The 25,072-nt window shown below is 40.4% G+C and overlaps 1 protein-coding gene across 3 annotated transcripts in view; it reads left to right on the forward strand.

The window, feature by feature from the left end:
• The first annotated feature begins 8,094 nt into the window (after positions 1 to 8,094).
• Positions 8,095 to 25,072, forward strand: part of LOC103281389 (BPI fold-containing family B member 4) — a 50,523-nt gene continuing 33,545 nt past the window's right edge. For 2 of the 3 annotated variants that reach the window (XM_016998291.2, XM_016998293.2), the window contains exons 1-5: positions 14,959 to 15,656; positions 16,228 to 16,349; positions 18,820 to 18,910; positions 20,884 to 20,985; positions 24,108 to 24,263. In XM_016998291.2, coding sequence (XP_016853780.1) covers positions 16,244 to 16,349; positions 18,820 to 18,910; positions 20,884 to 20,985; positions 24,108 to 24,263 — 455 coding nt within the window. In that variant the 5' untranslated portion in view covers positions 14,959 to 15,656; positions 16,228 to 16,243. Of the gene's footprint in view, positions 9,850 to 14,958; positions 15,657 to 16,227; positions 16,350 to 18,819; positions 18,911 to 20,883; positions 20,986 to 24,107; positions 24,264 to 25,072 lie in introns of those variants that run through there. The other variant, XM_008122860.3, reaches the window with a different exon arrangement.

Consider the following 25,072-nt stretch of genomic DNA (forward strand, 5'->3'; position numbering starts at 1 on the left):
GCATCCCTTCTACAGTGTGTGTCCGAGCCACCGCCTCACTCCATGGCTGGGCCTCACTTGGCGCCAGCAGCTATGGATGGTTGGTGTGTGTTTTTTCCATTTGTCGCACAGGGAGGGCTTTCACGCATGCGCTGTTACTTAATCTTGGTTTTGGTTTTTTTTTTTTTTAATGTTAATTCCTGTTTATTCGTTTAGGTTTTTTTGAGTGGAGGTCATACCTTGGTCATACCTCAGATGTTTTGGCCTTCAACTCCCAGAAATCCTAACAGCTAGTAAACAGACTGGGATTGCTGGGAGTTGTAGGCCAAAACACCTTGGGACCCACAGGTCGAGAACCACTGAACTAAAGGGACCCCAATGAAGGTCAGGACCTGCAGTTTAAGAAGCGGTGGTCTCATTGATCAAACTGTGTAGATGCTGTCAAAGTTTCCTCTAGTTGGGTTGTTTCCGGGCTGTCTGGCCATGTTCCAGAAGTATTCTCTCCTGACGTTTCACCCACATCTATGGCAGGCATACTCACAACCCCTGAGGATGCCTACCATAGGTGTGGGCAAAACGTCAGGAGAGAATGCTTCTGGAACATGGCCAGACAGCCCAGAAAACATACAACAATCCTGTGATCCTGGCCATGAAAGCCTTCGACAACACATTTCATCTAGCTTTCTCCAAGTGAGTCTTCTAGGTCAGAGGTCCTCAAACTTTTAAAGCACAATTCTTTAGACTGTTGAGGGGCCGAATTATCATTTGAAAAAAAAATACGAACAAATTCCTATGCACACTGCATATGTCTTATTTGTAGTGCAAAACAACAACAATGAAAGAACAATGCAATATTTAAAAATGAAAACAATTTTAACCAACATAAACCTATCAGGATTTCAATGGGAAGTGTGGGGCCTGCTACTGGCCAATGAGATAGTCAAGGTAATTAGGATTGTTGTTGTTGTTGTGTGCCTTCAAGTCATTTCAGACTTTGGGCGAGCCTAAGTCTAAAATTATTTATTTATTTATTTACTACATTTATTTACTACATTTATATCCCACCCTTCTCACCCCGAAGGGGACTCAGAGCAGCTGTATGTACATACAATATATTATATTATTAAGGTAAAGGTTTTCCCCTGACGTTAAGTCCAGTCATGTCCGACTCTGGGGGTTGATGCTCATCTCCATTACTAAGCTGAAGAGCCGGCATTGTCCGTAGACACTTCTAGGTTGGCAGGAGCTGGAGCTAAACAGCGGCCGCTCACGCCCCTCCCGGGGTTTGAACTTGGGACCTTTCGGTCTCCAGCTCCTCTGCTATTAGCATAGCACAATATTAGCATTATATATTACTATATTGAACTATACCACTATACTGTAATATTATATGTAACTAGCTGTGCCCGGCCACGCGTTGCTGTGGCGTTGTCTGGTGGTGTTGGTGAGAAATTGTTGAGGTAGTGGTGGTATTGAATGTCTTTTGTATGGTTGCCTTTATTTTCAGTATGCACACTGAAGTGGATTACATGGCAGTGTGGAGTAATCCAGTTCAAAGCAGATAATATAAGATTCTAAATGGGTTATATAGATGTGGAAGGGTCTTGAATCTACACTGCCATATAATCCAGTTAAAATCAGATAATCTGTGGAAGAGGCCTAAGTGAGGCCTAAGTCTTCCTGTTCCCTGGGCTGAGTAGGTTTGCTAGGAGACCAAGTGGGCGGAGCTTAGCCTTCTAACTGGCAGCAATTGGATAAAAACAATTATTCCTCTCCCTGTAATTAGGACTTTATTTTTCTTTTCTTTTTGTTGTATCAACCTAGAGCCGTGAATGATGGGTTGTGTTGTCAAATTTCGAGGTTGGGGGGCCTGTAATTTTGTTGTTTTGTCCGCTGCCCTGATGCCATCACTCTTTTATATATATAGATATATAACATATAAATAATATTATTATATGGTATTATTAGTAGTATTATTGTCATGAAGACTTTTAAAATAAAAGTTAAAACATCCTGGTCAGACTGAACAGAATATCCCACTTCTGACACCAAAAATGTTATGAATAACTTTTCAATAACTTTAAAGCAGGGGTCCCCAAACTAAGGCCCGGGGGCCGGATGCGGCCCATCGAAGCCATTCATCCGGCCCCCACAGCACAAGGGCAGAAGGGGGTTGGGCTAAATGACCCAAGAGGTCTCTTCTTCTCTTCCAACCTTTATTATTATTATTAACATTAAGGCTGGGTGACCATCTGTCAGGGGTGCTTTGCTTGTGCCTTTGGTGCACAGAGGCAGACGAGGGTTGGACTTAATGGCCCAAGGTGTCTCTTCCAACCCTCTTTATTATTATTAACATTGAGGCTGGGTGGCCATCTGTCAGGGGTGCTTTGCTTGTGTTTTCGGTACAGAAAGGCAGAAGGGGATTGGACTCAATGGCCCAAAGGGTCTCTTCCAACCCTTTTTAAATTATTATTGCTATTACTATTGTTATTATTATTATTAACATTGAGGCTGAGTGGCCATCTGTCAGGGGTGCTTTGCTTGTGCTTTTGGTGCAGAGGTAGACGAGGGTTGGACTTAATGACCCAAGGTGTCTCTTCCAACCCTCTTTATTAATTACTACTATTATTATTATTATTATTATTATTATTATTATTATTAACATTGAGGCTGGGTGGCCATCCATCAGGGGTGCTTTGCTTGTGCTTTTGGTGCAGAGGTAGACGAGGGTTGGACTTAATGACCCAAGGTGTCTCTTCCAACCCTCTTTATTAATTATTATTATTATTATTATTATTATTATTATTATTATTATTATTATTAACATTGAGGCTGGGTGGCCATCTGTCAGGGGTGCTTTGCTTGTGCTTTCGGTACACAAAGGCGGAAGGGGATTGGACTCAATGGCCCAAAGGGTCTCTTCCAACCCTCTTTTTATTATTATTGCTGTTGTTATTTATTATTATTATTATTATTATTATTATTATTATTATTATTATTATTAATTGCTCAGTGGCCAACTATAGTCCGGCCCTCCAACGGTCCAAAGGATTGTGAACTGGCCCCCTGTTTAAAAAGTTTGGGGACCCCTGCTTTAAAGCATAGGTTCTTTTTATTGCAATTTCAGTCTGAGAGGTATAGCAGAACTTTTACAAAACAACAAAGAACAACATTTAGACATACAAACATACAGATTCTATGCAACTACATTGGATTCATAAACAACCTACAGTTACATTGGCTAAGAAACAAACAAGGGGGGGGGTTACATTTTCATTCTTCATTCACACACAACATGCATCCACCTTCATGCACACAAATATTACCATATTCTTTCTCCCTCCTTGGAGAAGCACCTGCTTAGGCCAGACCCAACTTCCACTGCTGCCTGCCAAGACATAATTCCAAAACGCCAAAACACCAAAACTTCAAAAAGACCATGACTTCAAAACGCACTCTTTTCTCTTCCCATGAGAAAAGGAGGCCCCAAACAGTGAACAGAATCCTGCTTTCCCAGAGCAGATCTGCCACTCCCAAGGACACCATCTCCACTGAGCATGGCGGGTGAACAGCGTCGCTGTCTGTCACACCTTCTGGACTCTCATAAGGTCACTTATATAGCTGACGATGTTGTCCCAAAGTTGTAAATGAATGATAGACGTCTTCCATCCTGGAATATCCTCAGTTTCCTGGACCAGATGTTGATTCCTCTTGATTGGTGTTGCCCCAAAAGTTCATCAAGTCAGCAAATGTTGACAGATGTTAACAGATGTAAACATTTCTCTTATCAGTCACAGTTCTTATCACAGTTTGCCAGGCAGGTCAACTATTTCAGGTCTCATTAGCAGGTTTTAATTACAATTCCTGAGCAGGTAGTTAATGCTTTGCAAGTATTACAGACGGGTGTCTCCAAATTTCTAACTCATTCATTCCTCTCATTCATACCACATATCATAAATTCATATTTCATTTGATCTTGTTACATTATATTGTATAACATTATAATATTTTATTAATATTATATGTATATACAATATATTATATTATAAAACTGAGGGCGGGGGCCAGGTAAAGGACCTTGGAGGGCCGCATCCGGCCCCCGGGCCTTAGTTTGGGGACCCCTGTTCTAGGTTCTTGAGAGGTGAAGTTCATTTTGACACAAAGAATGGCTGTCATGACAGAAAAATATTGACCAGGAAACCTCCAAATGGGAATTCACATTTGGCTTATGGCTTTCCCCCCAAAAATTCCAGCTTTACCAACAGGAAAGATCCAACTTTGAAGGGAAGTTTTCCTCCTGCATTTGCCCTTCTTGCATGTCAGAGGGATGCTGGTGTGTGATTTATAGTTTTCCAAACACGAGCTCCCATAAATGTTGCATACTGGACTTGCAAACACCACAGTAGCAAGCAAAGATAGCAGAATCTATTCACAGCAGAGTAATAATAATAATAATAATAATAATAATAATAATAATAATAATAATAATAATAATAATAATAATTTATTTATATACCGCCCTAACTCCTCAAGGGACTCAGAGCAGTTTCCAGCATACCAGGAAATATACAGTCAATTTAAAACATACAACAATTAAAACATTATACACATATCCAAGAATACTTAAAGCCAATAATAAAAAAACACATAACCCAAGTTAAAACCTAATAATAGGGCTCCATCAAGCTTAGCAGCTTTTCAGCAGAGTACAGTTTAACTTCTGACCATCTGCACGGTGTTTTAATAAACTCACAGAATCCGTCGTTGTCATCCAAAACAACAGGAGGCTTTAATCTTTAGTACAGTACAGTCTCACTTATCCAACACTCGCTTATCCAACATTCTGGATTATCCAACGCATTTTTCTAGTCAATGTTTTCAATACATTGTGATATTTTGGTGCTAAATTCGTAAATACAGTAATTACAACATAACATTACTGCGTATTTAACTACTTTTTCTGTCAAATTTGTTGTTAAACATGATGTTTTGGTGCTTAATTTGTAAAATCCTAACCTAATTTGATGTTTAATAGGCTTTTCCGTCATCCCTCCTTATTACCCAACATATTCGCTTATCCAAGGTTTGACGGCCCGTTTACGTTGGATAAGCGTGACTCTACTGTAGTTCCATTATTTACAGCTGTGTAATTCAGGATACATCCGATCCACTATCAGGCTTGTACTTAGATATACAGCCGTATAGTTTTGGAAAGGCATGACTTTTTGGAGATCATAACCTTTTGGAAAACCATAATCTCTATAACCTTTATGAAGAGTAATGACATTCACAACCATTAACCTTTTGGAAAAGTATGATCTTCCAGAGAAGAACCAAAAAACTCACTTGAGTTAAAGCTTCTCTTCAGTGGTATATAACCACATGTACTTATGCAAAGCAATTTGGTTTTTAGACTTCTTTTAGGAGGAAATGACCACATGATCAGATCTGGGACTGCTCAGAGCTCAGACTCCATTGTAGAAGAAGACAGAGACTTTGGATTGTCATGGGGAATGATTATTCATAACTTGTTAATCCAGTTACAGATTTGAAGTGGTGGTTCTCTGTGCAGATAACACAGGGCATCTTTCTTACAATCAACTGCAACATGAGTCTGCTGTTAACAGTCCAAAGTCTCTGTCTTCTTCTACAAAGGAGTCTGAGCTCTGAGCAGTCCCAGATCTGATCATGTGGTCTGCAGCCCCTCCCACAACCTCAAGAAACATAGAGTAAAGGGAAAGCTGCATACCAAAACATATATATATATATATACACACACACACACACACACACACACACACACACTCACAATACAGTAAGCAAACAGAATCATATACAAAAAAGTTACTATTAGAGGCTTGAAGAAGGTTGCTATTTCCAACATATAGTCATGAAGAAAGCACACCATGAAGAGAGAATGAGTGAGCATTTCACTTGACTTATATAGTCACCTGATGACTTGTCATCACTGAGGGACAAATGAATGATGCAACCTCAAATTCTACATTTCACAGGATCAGGACTCATCCATTTCTGCAATCCCTCCAGGTATTTTATCATACTCTCTGAGTCATTCCCCAGGTGTTTGTCACATGTCCATCAGAACTGTATGTTACACACATGGATTAAATGCCCATTAATTTCGATCTCACATTGCTGAGTCAGGCTGTGTTTGGACTAAATATTGGAAACAAATCCTTCTTTTCCTCTCTTTTTAGGATTGCGTTAATGTGTGTTACTAAATGGGAGGATTTCTTCTGCACGAGAAGCATTGGACTGAAGGGAAGGCGAGGCTGGCAAGAGAAAGAACTCACTACTCTTGACTATTTGTTTTGTGGCTCTGTGTTGATTATAACTTATTCCTTTGTGTGTAATTTCCTCCTAACCAAAGTCTTGACTTTTGCTTGCATCTTCTAACCTACAATGCAATCCCGTCCTAACATTTTACTTTTTTTATTCTATATATTTATTAACATTTTCCAGCAATAGAAGTATCATTATACAATTTGTAAAGTCAGTAATTTCCCCAATACATCACTTATACCACCAAGACACTGATTAAAATTAAAAACAATAATCATGAAATAAAAAATTAAAAGGGGCTTCCGACCTTAAATACGAAAATATTGTTGTTGTCCTAACTAACCTCTTATTTCAAAAAAAAATTATTTATTCTACTTTGCTCTCTCAATAATTTACTTCATCAAACCCACAAGAATTTTTACATTTTCTTTTTTCGTTATCAATGATACAGACGGTTCCCATTATTTTGAATAATTTCCAGTTGACATCTCCTTTATCAAACATTTCTGCCAGTTCTAGAACTTTTCTAATCCAGTTTTCTTTTGAGGACAAATCTTAATTTTTCCTGTTTTGTGCATAAAGTAATCTTGCTGCTATAATCATGTAATGTAATAACTTGAAATTCGTGCATTTTTGTTTGTTGGTTCATTTGGAAGTCCCAATAAAAATAAAATTGGATCTAGCTGTATTCTGCTTTTAATCGTGTATCACATTTTATGTATGGAATGAGAATCCTAGGTATAGTAAATGAAGGTTTTCCCCTGACATTAAGTCTAGTTGTGTCCAACTCTGGTGGTTAGTGCTCATTTCCATTTCTAAGCCTAAGAGCTGGTGTTGTTCGTAGACGCCTCCATGACCACTGGCATGACTGCATGGATTGCTGTTACCTTCCCTCTAGAGTAGACTTATTGATCTACTTATATTTGCATGTTTTCTAACTGCTAGGTTGGCAGAAGCTGGGGCTAACAGCGGGAGCTCACCCCGCTCCCCGGATTCGAACTGGCCAGATTGAATAAATCTCTGTATCTTTGCTTTCAACCTGGATTGCTTGTTCTCTGTCCTGGCCAATCTGGTTTAATGGAAGCTCACCAGACACGGACCTCTCTAGCCGCATGTTGCACCTCACCTTGTTCACCTTGCTCCAACACACACACTACACCACAGCAGGCTTTATTTCAGTTTATTGATAAAAAATAGCAAAACTTAACAAAAAGCAATAAAGAAAGCAATAATCTGATTGCAAGAGCAATCTACAAAACACAGGTCAAAGACTTCCTAGATAATATCCCCAAGTCCCAAAAATAGCAAAGCAGTTCTGAAGAAACAAGGTAACATGAGCTTCAAAAGTAATATCCAAACACAGTTCCAAGCATGAAACGTAGCAAGAATTATTTCCATGAACCGAGACAAGACAAGAGTTGATTCTCCAACAGCAATGTTGCTCTGTCTAAAATCTTTCCCCAATTGCATCCCTTTTTAAGCATGCTTGCAAGCTAGAAACACATTCCTCTGAGATCTGGCATTGCATAGCCACAAAATGACTCCTCATTGCCAGTCTTTGGGGAGAATAGAGAAAGTCTCAAAAAAAACCCCAGAAGAATTTACACACCAATCATCACTATACTCAGCTGCAAAAAGTGCATCTACTACACTGCTAATTTCATGCACTTTTATTATGTGATTTCAGCTTCTGTTATTTGATGGGTTCAGGTTCCTGGTGTGCCTAGGCTCTGAAGTTTCAAATCAGACGCAAACAAGATGAAGGCAAAGAACAGAGACTATTCGGTTTGGCCAAAAGTGAATGTCAGATGCATCTGTGCTCTCAAATCAGACATAAAGGCAATGAATACATACAGAGGCATTTATAGGAGTTTGACAACTATTCAAAACAATAGACTTTTAGTGCTGCAGGTGCTGATTGGGTTTAGGTAGATAGGTGCTAATTGTGCCAGCCTAGATGAGACAAGGAGTGGCAATGGGTGTTGGTGTGCTTGAGTGGATTCCCAGGAAGAAACAAGGTTCAGGAATTGGATAATTCCATGACCTTTTTCTATGCCGAGAGATTAATTTATTGTTGGGTGAATGGAGGTATTGTGAGGGCATTACACCTGCTGCTTGAAGGGATGATGGAATTTGCCTTGTGTTCACCCTTGGTGTGTGTAAGTGTATGCTTGTGCAACTGTGGATCTGAGGAAGTTAGCTGGACCTGGCTTCTGGGGGAAAGGGGTGGTGGTAAATATGATGTGTGGTTTGAATGAAATTGTATGAAAGGTGTATGCTTGGGGTTTATATAGAAGCTAAAGATGCCATCCTAAGAAATGAAGCCTGGAAAACTACAAAAGGAAAAATTCATGAACTGTAATTAAAAGTTGCAGATGAGAACTGCTGAAATGCTGACACTGATGACCAGAGACAAATGATTAACTCTGGGTGGAAAACAACATGTTTGCATTACCAAAGACAATGGTTCTTTTAAGTAAGGAAGTGTCTGCAAGGTTCCTGATGTTAAGAAGGAAGTCAAAGAAGGCTGGTTGAGAAGGAAAACCAACTATCACTTAAAGAAGAAAAGTCAACATCTGTCCAGGAACTGATGGAGTCAGGATGTTTTAGCTCCCTATCATTTATTTACATCTTTCAGAACAACATCAACAGAAATGTTGCTATATAAGAGACACTTTACTATTCCAAAAACTGTGGCAGGCCGGAGGAGTCACCTGCCTTTTTCTCTAAGGGATGGAGGAAGATGGTATATTTGCAGAATGGCAAATTTGCTAGGAATGCAATATTGTTTACTTTGGGGTCTCTTTTCCAGGAGAAGGAAGAAGAGATGGTAATATATTAATGATGAGGAGTGAATGCTTATATGTGTGTGAATGTTGAGTCTGTGTGTCTACTTTCTTTATCTGTTGTTCTGTGATATATTCTGTCCTGCTAAGAATAAAATAAAAGAACATTTTTAATACTTTATAAAGTTTAAAACATATTCATGACCAAGTTCATCTATAGACTATAAAATCCCTGAGGCCACAAATATTGCCGTCCTTTTGGGATTCTCCGTTTTTGATAACAGTTTGACACCACTCTTCTACCAAAGACTGTGATGGCTCAATGCTATGAAACCCATGAGTTATAGTTTCACAAGGGCTTTAGCTTTCTCTACCGAAGAGATATGGTGCTCCGTTAAACTACAACTCCCAGGGATCAGTTTGAACCCACTTTAACTGATATGGCTCAATGCTATGAAATGAGGGAGTTCTAGTTTGGTAAAGCATGGGTACTCTTTGCTAGAGAGGGCTCGCAACTTTGTGAAGCTACATCTCCCAGGATTGAGTCATGACGGTTACCGTGCTCTCAAGGGAGAGAAAAGCTCAATTTTGTATTTGCAGTTGGGAAGGAAAGGGTGAAGGTTTGCTTCCCTTCTGGGACGCTCAGCCCACAATGGGCTGCAGCAAGTATAAAGTGCTTGTCCACCTCATTGCAGATTAAATAATATATTTCCAAGGCACCTGGAGAAAACAGAGACGGATGAAGACTGAAGTTTCTTGTGTTACCTTTAGTACTACACAGGTATGATTTATGGCTCTTCTACAAATTGTGGCTACGATGTCAAAGACAGATTAAAAAGCATGTTTGATAATATCCAATATCTTATTCCAGGTGAGATCTGACCATAGCAGAATAGCATGGGGTTGTGACTCTCCTTGATCTAGCTGATAATGCACAAATATCTATAATAATACAGAACAATAATGTATGTGTATATACACTCTTGTAAAAATCCCAAGAAATGTAATACAAATCAGGTTTCTACAACTCTATATTAAAATAATTCTCTTCAAACTATATTGCATATAACAAAATTGCTTTCAGGATATCATAAACAAAAGTACAATATCCATGTCATAATCTCACAAAGTATACGATATCAGGAGTAAAGAACAGACATAAAGAGACAGAATCTTGGGCCAATGCCAATTGTAGTAAAGATATTCAGTGTCCAAGATAACAGTTTCTATAGTCAAAGGAATTCTTCTTTACTAGAACTGACATTGTATTCATTTTCACGGTTCACAGCAACATAATAATAATAATAATAATAATAATAATAATAATAATAATAATAGTAATGATAGTAATAATAATGACTTTGGTAATACACACTGCTTCACTCCCTTCTCAGCTTCCTTTCTGGAAGAATCCTTTCTTGGGAGGTGTTAGCTGGCCCTGATTGTTTCCTTTGTGGAATCCCCAATTTCCCTGCTTTCAGAGTGTTGCTCTTTATTTACTGTCCTGGTTTTATTTATTTATTACATCACTTCTACGCCGCCCTTCTCACCCATCAGGGGACTCAGAGCGGCTTACAATATAAACATATACATCAAAAAACAGTTTACATCAGATTTAAAAATCCTTCAAGATTAAAAATTACAATAAAATTAAGAGTATACATTTAAAACTTACATAATTGAGTTGTAGGCTAAAACACCTGGGGACCCACAGGTTGAGAACCACTGTTCTAAACCATGGTTTCCTTGCAGTGGCAGGAGGACGGGATTATATAAAATGTGCAGATCCCATCCAAATGTGCAAATCTATAAAAATGGAATGGACCTCCTATCTAGTCCAACCACTTGCTACTGCAAGAATCTGCAGCAAAAGCATCTTTAATATGTGCCCACTCGTGCTCTAATCAAACACCTTCAAACACTATCTTCCACTGACCATTACCTCTTAGACACCCCACAGCTTCCAGATGTTTAACCAGTCTCCTTTCTTGTAATTTGAATCCAGTGGTTTGGGTACAGCCCTCTACAAATGGCAACACTCTTCAGATATTTAAAGCTCTCATTTCATCTCATTGCCTTTTCCTACATAAAGAAGCTATGCACTTGTTGATGTCTCTGAAACGGTGATGTTGAGAACTAGAAATAATATTCTAGGTGATGGTGAACCAAAGCAATATGGAATGGTAGTTATTTCCCTTGATCCAAACACTATATTACTTTTGATGCAGGAAATAATTTAGAGATTTTAGAGATTATATTGTTCTGTATTATTCTACCACAGTAATTATTTCATATTACAGTAGAATCTCACTTATCCAACATTTGCTTCTCCAATGTTCTGGATTATCCAATGCAGTCTGCCTTTTAGTAGTCAATGTTTTTGTAGTCAGTGTTTTAAATTCATTATGATATTTTGGTGGTAAATTTTTAAATATAGTAATTACTACATAGCATTACTGCGCATGGAACTACTTTTTGTGTTAAATTTGTTGTATAACATGATGTTTTGGTGCTTAATTTGTATAATGATTACCTAATTTGATGTTTAATCTGCTTTTCCTGAATCCCTGCTTATTATCCAACATATTCACTTATCCAACATTCTGACGGCCTGTTTATGTTGGATAAGTGAAACTGTACTGTATATTTATAATCTTATATTATCTGCTTAGAAATGGATTATATGAGGCTCTTTCTACACAGCTGGATAAAATGCACACTGAAGTGGATTATATGGCAGTGTGGAGTCAAGATAATCCAGTTCAAAGCAGATAACATAAAATTATAAATGGGTTATATAGCTGTGTGGAAGGGCCTTGAGTCTACACTACCATATAATCCAGTTAAAATCTGATAATCTGTATTTTATAGGCAGTGTGGAAGAGGCCTAAGTGAGGCCTGTCCCCTAGGCTGAGTGGGTTGCTAGGAGACCAAGTGGGCGGAGCTTAGCCTTCTAACTGGCAGCAATTTGATAAAAACAATTATTCCTCTCCCTCTAATTAGGACAATATTTTTCTTTTCTTTTTGTTGTTTGAACGTAGAGGCATGGATGAGGGGTTGTGCTGCCAAGTTTAGTGTTTCTGGGATGTGTAGTTTTGTTGTTTTATCATAGAATCATAGAATCATAGATTCTTTGTCCTAGGCCAAAATTTCATTACCCTTTTATATATATATATATATATACACACACACACACACACACACACACACACACACACACACATACATATATATATATACAATAATAACTTTATTTTTATTTTCCACCTCCATCTCCCCGAAGGGACTCTGGGCGGCTTACATGGGGACAAGTCCGATCCAACACAGATTAAAACCAAACACATGTTAAAACATATCTCAAAAAAATCAACGACATTACAAGAAGACAATAACATAAAAACAGCACCATCAGTAGCCAATAGTCCGAACAGTAATGGGTACTGAAACTCAGAGGAGAAAGGAATTGTGCAATAGAAATTTCAGGACAGGACTGGTGGACAAAAATTCAAGGGACAATAATAAATTAGAAGTAAAAGAGCCTTCAAGGGACACTACGGTGAACCAACCTATCACAAGGTTTCCTGGGGCTGAGAGTGTGTGACTTGCTTAAGGGCGTTCAATGGGTTTCCAGAGCTGAGCAAGAATATGGATAACATCTCAGCTTCTGTGGTTAGTGTCACCACCATCCGGGTTTCAAACCAGTTCCTTGATTTCCTGTGTAATCTGAAAATCTGCAAAACGGCTTTCTTCTGTGGCTGTTGGAAGCTGACCTAAGTGTTTGATGTCGAGGTGCCCCTCGTCTTGGGAGAAATTGGCAGGAAACTTGTGGGCTCCTGTTTGGTGACACCAGGAGAAGAAAGGGAGCAGGTCACCTTATCTGAGTATCATAGCATTGTGTCCCTCTTTGAATAGTTCCTCCCAATACGGATAAAGCTTTGATAACGGAACACTATTGTTTTCTGCACAATTGAACATTTTGTAAAGGCACGCACAGTCATTGCCTCTGCACTGTTGGCAGGAGAAGGTTGTCAGGAGAAGGCTGACAACCAAGTAAGACACAGAGCAATGGATACAAATGCAGGGAAAATAATTCTATATTAACATTAGAAAGAACGTCTTAATGGTCAGAGTGGTTTGACCGTGGGATCTGTGACTTGAACCCATGTATCTTATGACAGTGTTCAACTTCCAGTGCTGCAGGGTCCAGTCCTGGGCTCAGTTCCATTCAACATCATTATTCATGATTGGCATGAAGGTTTAGAGGGCCTGCTTATCACATTTGGAGATGACACCAAATTGGAAGAGCTAATAATCCAGAGGACAGGATCAGGATTCAAAATGACCTCAACAGATTAGAGAAGTGATTGGTGGAAACTAACAAAATGAATTTCAACAAGGAGAAATGCAGGATACTTTGCTTAGGCAGAAAAACATGAAATGTAGAGGTACAAGACAGGTGACACTTGGCTTGAAAAAAGAACACGTGAAAGAGGTCTTGGAGTGGGTTGCTGTGAGTTTTTAGGGCTGTATGGCCATGTTTATTTATTTATTTACAGTATTTATATTCCGCTCTTCTTTCTCACCCCAAAGGGGATTTAGGGCGGATTACAATGAACATATGCATGGCAAACATTCAATACCATCAGACAAACAACATATTGCATAGACACACACAGAGGCAATTTAACATTTCCAGCTTCATGAGGGTATGCTCGATTCCGGCCACAGGGGGAGCTGTTGCTTCATTATCCACGAGTGACACCGAGTACTGTACTTCCTCATTCTATTCCGCGTGCTGCTGGCAGATTTATGGTGTTGTAAATTAGCTAAAATAGCCTCCCGCATAAAGCGTCCCTAAATTTCCTACTTGACAGATGCAACTGTCTTTCAGGCTGCTTAGGTAAACAGCAAGCTGGGCTATTTAATGGTCGGAGGCTTAACCTGACCTTGGATTTGAACTCATGACCTCTCAGTCAGTGGTGATTTATTGCAGTTGGTTACTAGCCAGCTGTGCCACAACCCGACTCATGTTCCAGCAGAATTTTCGCCTGACATTTCGCCTGCATCGGTGGCAAGCATCTTCAGAGGTTCTGTTGGCAGTGAAGCAAGTGGAGTATCTATCTATCTATCATCTATCTATCTATCTATCTATCTATCTATCTATCTATCTATCTATCATCTATCTATCTATCTATCATCTATCTATGTATCTATCTATCTATCATCTATCTATCTATCTATCTATCTATCTATCATCTATCTATCTATCTATCTATCATCTATCTATCTATCTATCATCTATCTATCTATCTATCTATCTATCTATCTATCTATCTATCTATCACCTATCTATCTATCTATCTATCATCTATCTATCTATCTATCTATCATCTATCTATCTATCTATCTATCATCTATCTATGTATCTATCTATCATCTATCTATCTATCTATCTATCTATCTATCTATCTATCTATCTATCTATCTGTGGAAAGATGTCCAGGGTGTGAGAAAGCCAATCTCCATGTGTCTTGGAACATTTTCTCCTCGTAGAGATGTTCAATGTGTTGTCAAAGGCTTTCATGGCATGAATCATTGGTTGCTGTGAAATTTTCAGGCTGTATGGACATGTTCCAGCAGCAATTTCTCCTGACATTTCACCTGCATCTGTGGCTTGGAGTCTTAGTAGAACGCAAGCTGGAGTCAACCATGCAATGTGACAACTAAAAAAAACCAATGTGATTCCAGGCTGCATTAAAAGGAGTGTAGTGTCTACCTCGTTGGAAACCCCTTTGTTCTGCTTTGGTCAGACCTCACTTGGAGGTCCAGTTTTGGGCTTCACAAGTCAAGAGACATATTGACTCCAAGCTGAAAGGTGTCCAGGGGAGGGCAACTAAAAGGAGACCATAAATCCCTATGAGGAGCTTTTTAAAGAGTTGGTTCTGTTTAGTCTGCAGAAGAGAAGGTTGAGAGGAGACTTGAGAGCCATGTTTATATATGTTCTAAGGAAAAGGAAGCAGGCTTGTTTTCTGCTGCCCTGGAAATGAGGACTCAGTGGAGCCATGGTTCAAATGATAGTCCAGTGGAATCTCCTTATTTGGAGGCTTCTAAACATAAGTTAGATGGCCATTTGTCAGGAGGGCTTTGATTGTGCTTTTCCTGCATGGCAAGGGGTTGGACTAGATGTCCCATGTGGTCTACTCTATGATTCTATGACCTAGAAATTTCTAGAGAGGATTTTCCAATCATATTCACAATAATCAAATCAAAAATTAAATGTGTAGCCTTAGGTTTTCAGGAAACTTCCTGCCAATGAAACCCAGGTATCCAGCTTCGTGGTGCATTCAAGAGTATTAAGGAACAGCCTGCTGGTCAAGAAGGAATCTAAGCTTTGCATTTATCTGATTATTTTGCAGGATTGTTAACACACACTCCCTTGCTCAGCTCAACAATTTGCACATTTTTTTCTCATTCTTTGAGCTATAAAAAGGTGGTTAAATTGATGTCAGTCAAGCAGAAAAAGGAGAAGAGCCTTGAAGAACCGTTGTGCTTCTAATCCTGCCACTAATCATTCTTCAGGAAGGTTTGGTAAGCTCTAATTTGACTCTTGTGATGAGGTGCAAGTCCAATTTTTACAGTCTATAGACTCATGGTAAACATGGTAAAGCAGGGTGCATCTAGACTGTGGAAGCCTGAGAGGTGTAGTTTCACAAGGTCTTTTGCCTTCGCTGCCAAATTTTTTATCCCTGCAACTTCCAGGATTCCTTAGCATTGAGCCATTCCAATTAAAGTGGCTTCAAACTGCATTAGTTCTTCAGTTTAGATCAGGCATGGGCAAACTTGGGCCTTCCAGGTGTTTCGGACTTCAACTCCCACAATTCCTAACAGCTGGTAGGCTGTTAGGAATTGTGGGAGTTGAAGTCCAAAACACCTGGAGGGCCCAAGTTTGCCCATGCCTGGTTTAGATCCATCCTCAACCTTTAGTAGGATGGAGAAGGGTTAAGGTTATGGATTGACTGATTTATATCATTTGTTCATTTACTTACTTACTTACTTACTTACTTACAATGATCATCTATTGGGAAACTCCTCCAGGAGATCTGCAATGCTTGAAACCACTTTAGTCACATTGCTCAAAACTATATTTTTTCTCATTTAGTTCTGAGAACAAGAAGATGTGGAAGATCCTGGGAGTTCTAGCCTTCTGTGGCCTATTGAGTCCTGCTGATGGAACAATTCCGGGCATTAGTGTTGCTTTATCTGATGACGAAATGTCTCAAGGTAAGAAAGCCCTTTGGGTTATGGAGGGTGGAAAAATGTCCATCCTAAGAGCGTTACCAATCCTTCCATTGTCCACCTGTTGCACGCAAGAGAAATTTGGGAGGCATGAAAAAGGGCTCAGAAGTGGTATGGTTGTTGAAGTCCAAAAGACCTGCCCATGCCTGTTGTAAAGTGCCGGTAGGGCATGAGGTGTAAGGCATAAACACAAGCTGTGAGTTTGACACATATGTTCTAAGAAGTAGAGAGACATGAAGGGGATGACAGTGTGTTTGTGGGTCTTTGCGTGGAGGCATCTGTGGTTGGGTGGTATGTTTAGAAGTCTTGCAATGTGTGGGAGGCAGGAGGGGTTTGAGGTGTATTTGGGGGTTCTTCCTTCTGTGGAAGCATGGGATGCTAGAGGATTCTTGTAAAGTTTGGGGAAGCATGAGGGGGTCAGGGGAATATTTTTTGGGGTCCCCATAAGGTGTGGGGAGGCATGAGGGTTTGGGGAGACGTGCTTGAAGATCCTTGTGATGTATGTGGAGGCATGTTGGGCTTTGTAGTGTTTTGCGGGATCCTAATGTGGAGGCATGTGTGGTTTGGAGGCTTCTTGTAATGTATGGGAGGTATAAATATTTTCAGGGAGTGCATTCAGGGGCTCCTTGTAGGGTGTGGGGAGGCTTTAGGGTTTTGGGGTGTCTTTGGTGGTCCTTGTAAGGTCTGGGGAGGCATGTTTTGTCACCCCCTTGAGATGATATGGATTTATGACAACCCTAAGATGTCCCTATCACTGGGTTATCTGGGGCTAAGGTGCGCTCACTTTCTGGGCCTGCACACCACGCTCTCTCTTTCCAAGGCAAGGAGGCAAGTTCTGGGAGGTGTTCGGCTGTCCATATCTACTCTTTGTAATGTTTTGCTAAGCTGAAGGGATGATGACAGAAGCTTTCTTAAAATGTGTATGATTGATACAAATTCAACATTTAGAACAGCTAAAAGAAGGTGTCCATCTTGGGAAGAAGTCTGTTGTACAGAGGGCTTTCTTTTAGTTCTTCAAGTGTTCTCACCACCACACTTTATAGTTCAACAAAATGTAAAATTGCATCATGTTGCTCTGTTGGGGGTGCTTTGAATGCAATTTTCCTGCTTCTTGGCAGAATGGGATTGGACTGAATGGCCCATGAGGTCTCTTCTAACTCCATGATTCTATTATTCTATTATTCATTTTGATAAAGCCTTCTCCCTTTGGCTTTCATCCATGGCAATATAGCTTTTTAATGGAACTGATCCGGAATGGAGAGAAACAAATATCAAGATTTATTTCTATGACCTTTAACTTCCAAAGAACATATTTACTTGAATTAGCTTTGATAGACCCCTAGTTCTTGACTATAAAGAAATGTGAGCTAGCATGGTAGAGTGGTTTAAGTGAAAACTAGGGTCGTGTCTACATGGGCCAGTAAATTTGTGATTCATCTGGGCACACAAACACAGCTGAGCAGATGAAAGCAGGCTTTCTTGTCAAGCAGATTCTTGTGTGAGGAGGGTGCTTCCTATTTCGTGCTCCTGAAGAAACAGAAGACATGAAAGAAACGAATTCCATGCACAACTCTTGTCTCTACAGTGTGCTTCACAATCTGGAGAGCTGATTTTGCCCTCTGATGTGGTTTAGATTTAGGGCTTGCGCTGCATTGAGAGGCTTTGGTGGAATGTATCATTTAGCCACCTCAATCATAGACATATATCATAGAATAGTAGAGTTGGAAGAGACCTCATGGGCCATCTAGTCCAACCCCCTGCCAAGAAGCAGGAAATCGCATTCAAATCGCATGGAACTAGCTTCAATTTGAAGCTAGTTCCAAACTGCATTCAATGATCTGTGTGGATGATTCCATGGACAGTTTTGGGAAACATTTGAATCCTCGTGTTGTTGAAGGCTTTCATGGCCGGAATCACAGGGTTGTTGTGTGTTTTCCGGGCGGTATGGCCATGTTCCAGAAGTATTCTTTCCTGGCGTTTCACCTACATCTATGGCAGGCATCCTGAGAGGTTGCCTGCCATAAATCTTGGTGAAATATCAGGAGAGAATACTTCTGGAACATGGCCATACCGCCTGGAAAACACACAACAACCCATTTGAATTCTCGCAGAATGCTTATGAATCAGCTGAAGTAAGACAAGACAGCCAGATCCCTATCCAAAGATACTTCTGCTTTATAAGCAATGGGAGATAAATTGAACTAGGATGTTTCAAAGGATATCACCGAAAGCAATGCTGGGGTTTGGTTCCAGGAATTGTTACTAAAATCTATGGATGCTTCAGTCCCATTAAATACAGAGGTATAGAAAAACAACATTCTTTATGTGAAATGGCAAAATTATAATTTGCTTTTAGGATTTTTTTGAATTTTTTTAAATTAGCGCATAATGGAATCCATGGATGCAGAATCCATCTCCTTCCCATAGTCTCACTGATATTATTTGTATGTTTCAGCCTTTAAAGAGACTTTAACCCAAGACGATCTTCTAGCGAATCACCTGAAAGGCCTTACACTTCTTGACATCAAGTATGGCAATGTTGTTGGGTAAGCAGCAGAAACAGAGATTTGCAATGTGGATGTTTTATGCTTGATGTCTTTAAAGACCACTTTTGTACACTAGCAATGCCTGGTATTGGGATTATACAAAAAGTTACCAGCAAAGACACAATGATGTTGGGATTACCTAGAATGTTGTGAGGAATAATGCAATGATATTGGGGTTATTTAAAACTATCTTGGGGATCCGGCGGTGCCCGGGTCATTTGAGAAAGGCATTGTTTGCCTGTGTTCCAAGTGTAGTCTATATCCAATGTCAGCTGGGTTCAGTGGGTGTGGGTGAACTCCAACTCCCATATGCAAGTCCCATCGTCCAGTGTCCATCCCCCTCCCAACAGCACCATGATATAGAGTAGGTCACAGGGGCTCTATGTACCAAGTTTTGGTCTTGTCAGTCATTTGTGTGGGCCGCAGTGCTCTCAGAAAGTGAGTGAAGGTATTGCAAGTCCCATCGTCCAGGGTCCATCGTCCTCCAAACCGCACCTGGGTGTAGAGTGAGTCATGAGTGTTCTCTGTGTCAAGTCTTGATGAGGCATTGGTGGGGGTGACAGTGGTCTCAGGAAGTAAGTGAACATACTGCAAGTCCCATCATCCATGGTCCAAGCTCTTCCAAACCTCACCAAGATGTGGAATGGGTGATGAGGGCTTTGTGTACCAAGTTAGGTCCTTATTCATTATTGGTGGGAGTCACAGTGCTCTCAGGAAGTGAGTGAAGGTATTGCAAGTACCATCATCCATGTTCCATCCCATGCAAACAGTGCCAAGATGTAGAGTGGGTCATGGTGGCTCTATGTGCAAAGTTTGGTCTTGATCAGTCATTGGTGGGGGTCACAGTGGTCCCGGGAAGTGAGTGAAGATACTGAAAGTCCCATCATCCATGGTCCCTCCTCCCCCAAACTGCATCAAGATGTAAAGTGGGCCACCCTTCACCTGCGTGTCAAGTTTGGTACAGTTTCGTCATTCATGGGCATCACAGTGGTCTATGGGAGGTGAACTGGATGAAGGTACTGCAAATCCCATAATCCTTGGTCCATCCTCCGCTAAACTGCTGCAGCATGTAAAGTGTGTCATTTGGGATATATGTGTTAAGTTTGGTTCAGTTCTATCATTCCTGACAGTTACAGTGGTCTCAAGAAGTGAGTGAAGGTATTGCAACTTCCATCATCCGTGGTCTATCCTCCCCCAAACTGCACCAGGGTATAAAGTGGGTCATGGGGGTTCTGTGTGCCATGTTTGGTCCAGTTCTGTGACTGGTGGGCATCGCAGTGGTCTGTGGGAGCCAAAGCGATTGAAAGTACTGCAAATCTCATCATCTATGGCCCATCATCCCCAAACGGCACCAGGACGTAAAATGGGTTATGTGTGGCAAGTTTGGTCCAGGTCCGTCCTTCTTGGCGGTCATAGTGGCCTGCGGAAGTGGCAGTCAATCAGAAAGCTTCCAAACACATACAAACACTGACTTTTATTATATACATAAATGTTCCCTGTGATGGCATTGGAATTATGAAAAATGTTGTAGACAATATTGCTTTGGGATTATGTAAAATATCTTGAGCAATAACACAATGGTGTTGGGATTATGTAGAATGTCTTGATCAACAACACAACCATATTAGGTAAAATGCTCTGAGCAATGTTGCGAACAACAGAAAAGTAACTTCTGAGTGGAGCTGTTTAATACAAAGCTACAATCCATTTTGAGACATGATCCATTTCAAGGCATTCATGTGTCTACACATGGATTTGCATTCTGTGGAACCCATTTCACCATGTGATGCAGTTTATATTACACTGTGCTGATGCGCATTAAGGATTTAATCTTGGACTTTCCCCCCACTTTACCTGTGTTACATTATTGGACTTTAAGCCACAAAATAATATTACAAAAATTAGATATGTTAAATTATTTAAAGTTGCCTGAATGCATCCCTGTTCTCACTTCCTTTAATCCCCCTTTTCAGGCTTAGCATTGTGAATGTCAATCTTCCGGCTGTTAAGGTGGTCTTGCTCGACGGGGCAGCAGAGGTGAACCTGTATATTAATCTGATCATCACTGGCGATGCGTGAGTATTGGCAATCTGCGCGGTTTGGATAAACACAAATGCAGCGGAAGATCAACGAAGAATCACTAGCACCAATAACGAGGCTGAAGCCTGTTTGGCTATCTACAAAAAGTTTACTAACAAACGGATAACTATCAAGACAATATATACAGACAGAGTGCAGAGAGGCAGAGAGCAGAGAGATAACACAAGGAGCTATTTATAACCACCTCTGCTGTCTGATGCAATACACAGTTAACTCTTTACACACTCGCATAGTGGACAGCAGACAGTGCATGATGCAATCTCCAGTTCACATTGCAACACTATAACTCAATTACATTTAAACAATTCTATATACAATCATTCCCACTTCAACACTTTTTCCGACAGCAAAACAAACATATCTTGTCACTGAAAAAGGATGTAAGTCATAGCCTTTAATGTATTTTACTAGTCTGTATAGTATCCTGCTTCTTGGCAGGAGATTGAGCTGGATGGCCCATGAGGCCTCTTCTATTGCATACCAATGGGTGTAAAGGATACCAGGGATCTTAACAAATTATCTCCCAAATCAGGCCCAAAACTAAACTCCAAAAACTCTTATTAGCCTTCCAAGATTGTTAATTTATTTTTAAGATATAATCCATTGTGACCTTAGGCATAACGCCCCAATAAAAATAATTGATAACCATTGCTACACCTATGTGGCTTGTTGACGGTTGAAGACTTTGCTTGCAGAGAATAGCCTCACTTGTTTGCAAAGGGATTTTGTAGCACTTGCTGCATCATTTTGGGTTTATCTCACTAGCAAAGGAAGTCTCCTATCTTTGCATACACACAATGAATCAATCTGAGGATTACCTGTCTTGGGAAATAGCCAGAGGGATTTGCCCAGTCTTTGCCATTCTCAGGGATTCTTTGAACAGGGTCACAGAAGGATGGCTGTTTTTAAGTTACATTCTGAGGTGCAGTTTATATGTACATTTCATATATAAGAAATAAATACAGTACACAGTTGAAAAATACAAGTTACACAAAATCGTAAAGTAGATGTAATATATTAAAAGGTTATATGCGATAGAATTTAGGACTTCACAGCTGCGAATAGTTTAGTCTTGATCATATATTTATTTCTGAGCCCTTAGCTCATGTATGTGTGTATGTGTTATTGTGGCTCGATATCAATAACACTCCTCACTGGTTGCCTTGTTTGTTGCCAGTTCAAAGCTCTGGGATAGCTCCACTGTTGCCCAGCAGAAACATTGGCAACAGGGAAGTTATGATGGTCCAACTGGGCTTTGGACCTCTGCAAATTTGGCATGGAGCGTGGAAACACCTCCATGGCCTCCAGGGCCAGTCCTGACCATTTCTGCTCCAGACTGACCCAAAATAACTGATCAGCTTAGACAAGACCTTCATCTCTTAAAATATAGATACCCATCTTTCAAGCAAACTGGTTAGAAGTTGTTTTGTGCAAGGAGTAATTTGCAAGTTTGGATTCCCCTCCTCTTTGTCCTTCATTGGAATTTGCAGTTGGAGTGAAAAAGGAGCAGAAGCTCAGGGGCATACAAGAGACAGAGTTCTCCAAAAAATTCTTGTGGTTCTTAAGTATAACAACTTGTCCTTAACAACTTGTGGGATTTGTTATTCTATATTGATGGGAAAACCTATAGCAAAAAGACGATTTCCCTTTGATTAATCCAGTGCACACTCTCCTGTCTCTTCTTGTAAGAATACTAGCTGTGCCCGGCCACGTGTTGCTGTGGCTTATGGGAATCATTTGTTGGCCAGGTGGAATAGCAGTGAATAGCCTTGCAGCCTCAAAGCCTGGCCGTTTTCTGGAGTAGCTGGAGTCGCACCCTCAATCAAAGAGCCGCTGTGAAGCCTGGCTACTTCCTTAGTAGGGGAATCCTTGTTTGGCCAGCTTGAACTGCACTGAATAATCTTGCAGCTTAAAAGCCTGGCCGCTTTCTACATAGGGCATCCTTGCTAGACCAGGCTGAATGGGACAGAGTAGCCTCGTGGCTTCAAAGCCTGGGGGTTTTCCACCTAGGGGAAATCTTGGTTGGCCAGGTTGAATAGCACTGAATAGCCTTGCTGCTTGCAAGCCTGGCCGCTTTCTACCTTGCGGAATCCTTGGTTGGCCAGTTTGAATAGCAATTAATAGTCTTGGTGTGGCAGGTATGAATGCTGCAATTAGCCACCTTGATTAGCATTTAATGGCCTTGCAGCTTGAAAGCTTGTCTGCTTCCTGCCTGGGGGAATCCTTTGTTGGGAGGTGTTAGCTGGCCCTGATTATTTCCTTTCTGGAATTCCCAATTTCCCTGCTTTCAGAGTGTTGCTCTTTATGTATTGTCCTGGTTTTAGAGATTATATTGTTCTCTATAATTATACCCCAGAAGTTATTACATATTATATTTATAATCTTATGTTGTCTGCTTAAAACTGGATTATATGAGGCCCCTTCTACACAACTGTACAAAATCCCCACTGAACTGGATTATATGGAAGTGTGGACTCAAGATAATCCAGTTCAAACAGATACTTTGGATTATCTGCCTTGGCATTCTGGGTAATATAGCTGTGTGGAAGGGCCTTGAGTCTACACTGCCATATAATTCAGTTCAAAACAGATAATCTGTATTTTATAGGCAGTGTGCACTCTGCCTGTGCCCTGGGCACCATTTTGACTGAGGGAGTTGCTAGGATGTGAAGGGGGCGGGGCCTAAAGGCAGCGGGGGGGAGGAGCCTACCTTTCTGACTGGCAGTTAAGGGGAGAAAGGCTCTTCCTCATCCTCTGTAATTTGGACTATTTTTCTAGGGTTTTATTTTATTGAAAGACATAACTTGGATGACTATGTCTTTTGTGGCCAAATTTGGTGTGATTGGGTTCAGTGGTTTTGTTGTTTACTCCATAGTAAAATGTCACATTACGTTTTTATATATATAGATGAAAAGCATTGTAGATTTCAATCGATACCGAGGATACTGAGGACACAGTGCAGAAGGGAAATGGAAGGCTACTTCATATAAGATATTTCCTTCTCTCCTGTTTGACATTAAATTTGATGAAATGTCTACGTCTTAAAGCTATATGGTCACATTGTAAAGGAGTGTACCCTTGTGTTTGTATTTTTTAGGCTCCTGAAAAGACCCTCCGGTTTACTTTCTATTTCAGTGGATTTGCATGTTAGATTGATATATCGTTTAGAAAACTTTTTGGATAGTGAATTGGATATGAAAGTTTTTGAGTGTGCGATTCTATTTGAAGCCGTTGACACCAAACTCTACGGCGAGTAAGTATTTGGTTCTTTCTGATGAAATATACTTTGTGTTCTGAACCAAAGATCGTTACGTTCTTGGAATATTCAGGAATCGTTACAGAATTCCTCAGAGTTGGAGAAGATCTTTAGCTCACCCTTAACAATAACAACAACAACATTTTGTTATTTGCTACTCTTCGAGGCTGTACAATTTCCCCTTGAAGTTGTATGAATAATTAACCTTCCAAATTGACCCCAATGGTTGTCTGTTACCAATTAGGACTGCACTTCGCAACAGCCTTCTATAGCTAGAGGCCTCCAGATTTTTATTATTTATTTACAGCATTTATATTCCGCCCTTCTCACCCCGAAGGGGACTCAGGGCGGATCACATTACACATATAGGCAAGCATTCAATGCCTTTTAACATAGAACAAAGACAAGACAAACATAGGCTCCGAGCGGGCCTCAAACTCATGACCTCCTGGTCAGATGTGTCAGATCGCAAGGCCCAAGCTCCCACTGACTGTGGATGAAGGGAGTTATAGTGCAACACAATTAGTGGAAGCCTTCCATAAAATAACACAACCAATATTGGGCTTGGGCTGTGGCGCAGGCTGGAGAACAGCTGCAATGAATCACTGCAATGAATCACTTTGACCAGGAGGTCATGTGTTTGAGGCCCGCTCAGAGCCTATGTTTGTCTTGTCTTTGTTCTATGTTAAAAGGCATTGAATGTTTGCCTATATGTGGAATGTGATCCCCTTCAGGGTGAGAAGGGCGGAATATAAATGCTGTAAATAAATAAATAAATAAATAAAATATTACTCTGTAACTGTTCA

Source organism: Anolis carolinensis, chromosome 4 (assembly GCF_035594765.1).
Source record: "Anolis carolinensis isolate JA03-04 chromosome 4, rAnoCar3.1.pri, whole genome shotgun sequence".
NCBI lineage: Eukaryota > Metazoa > Chordata > Lepidosauria > Squamata > Dactyloidae > Anolis > Anolis carolinensis.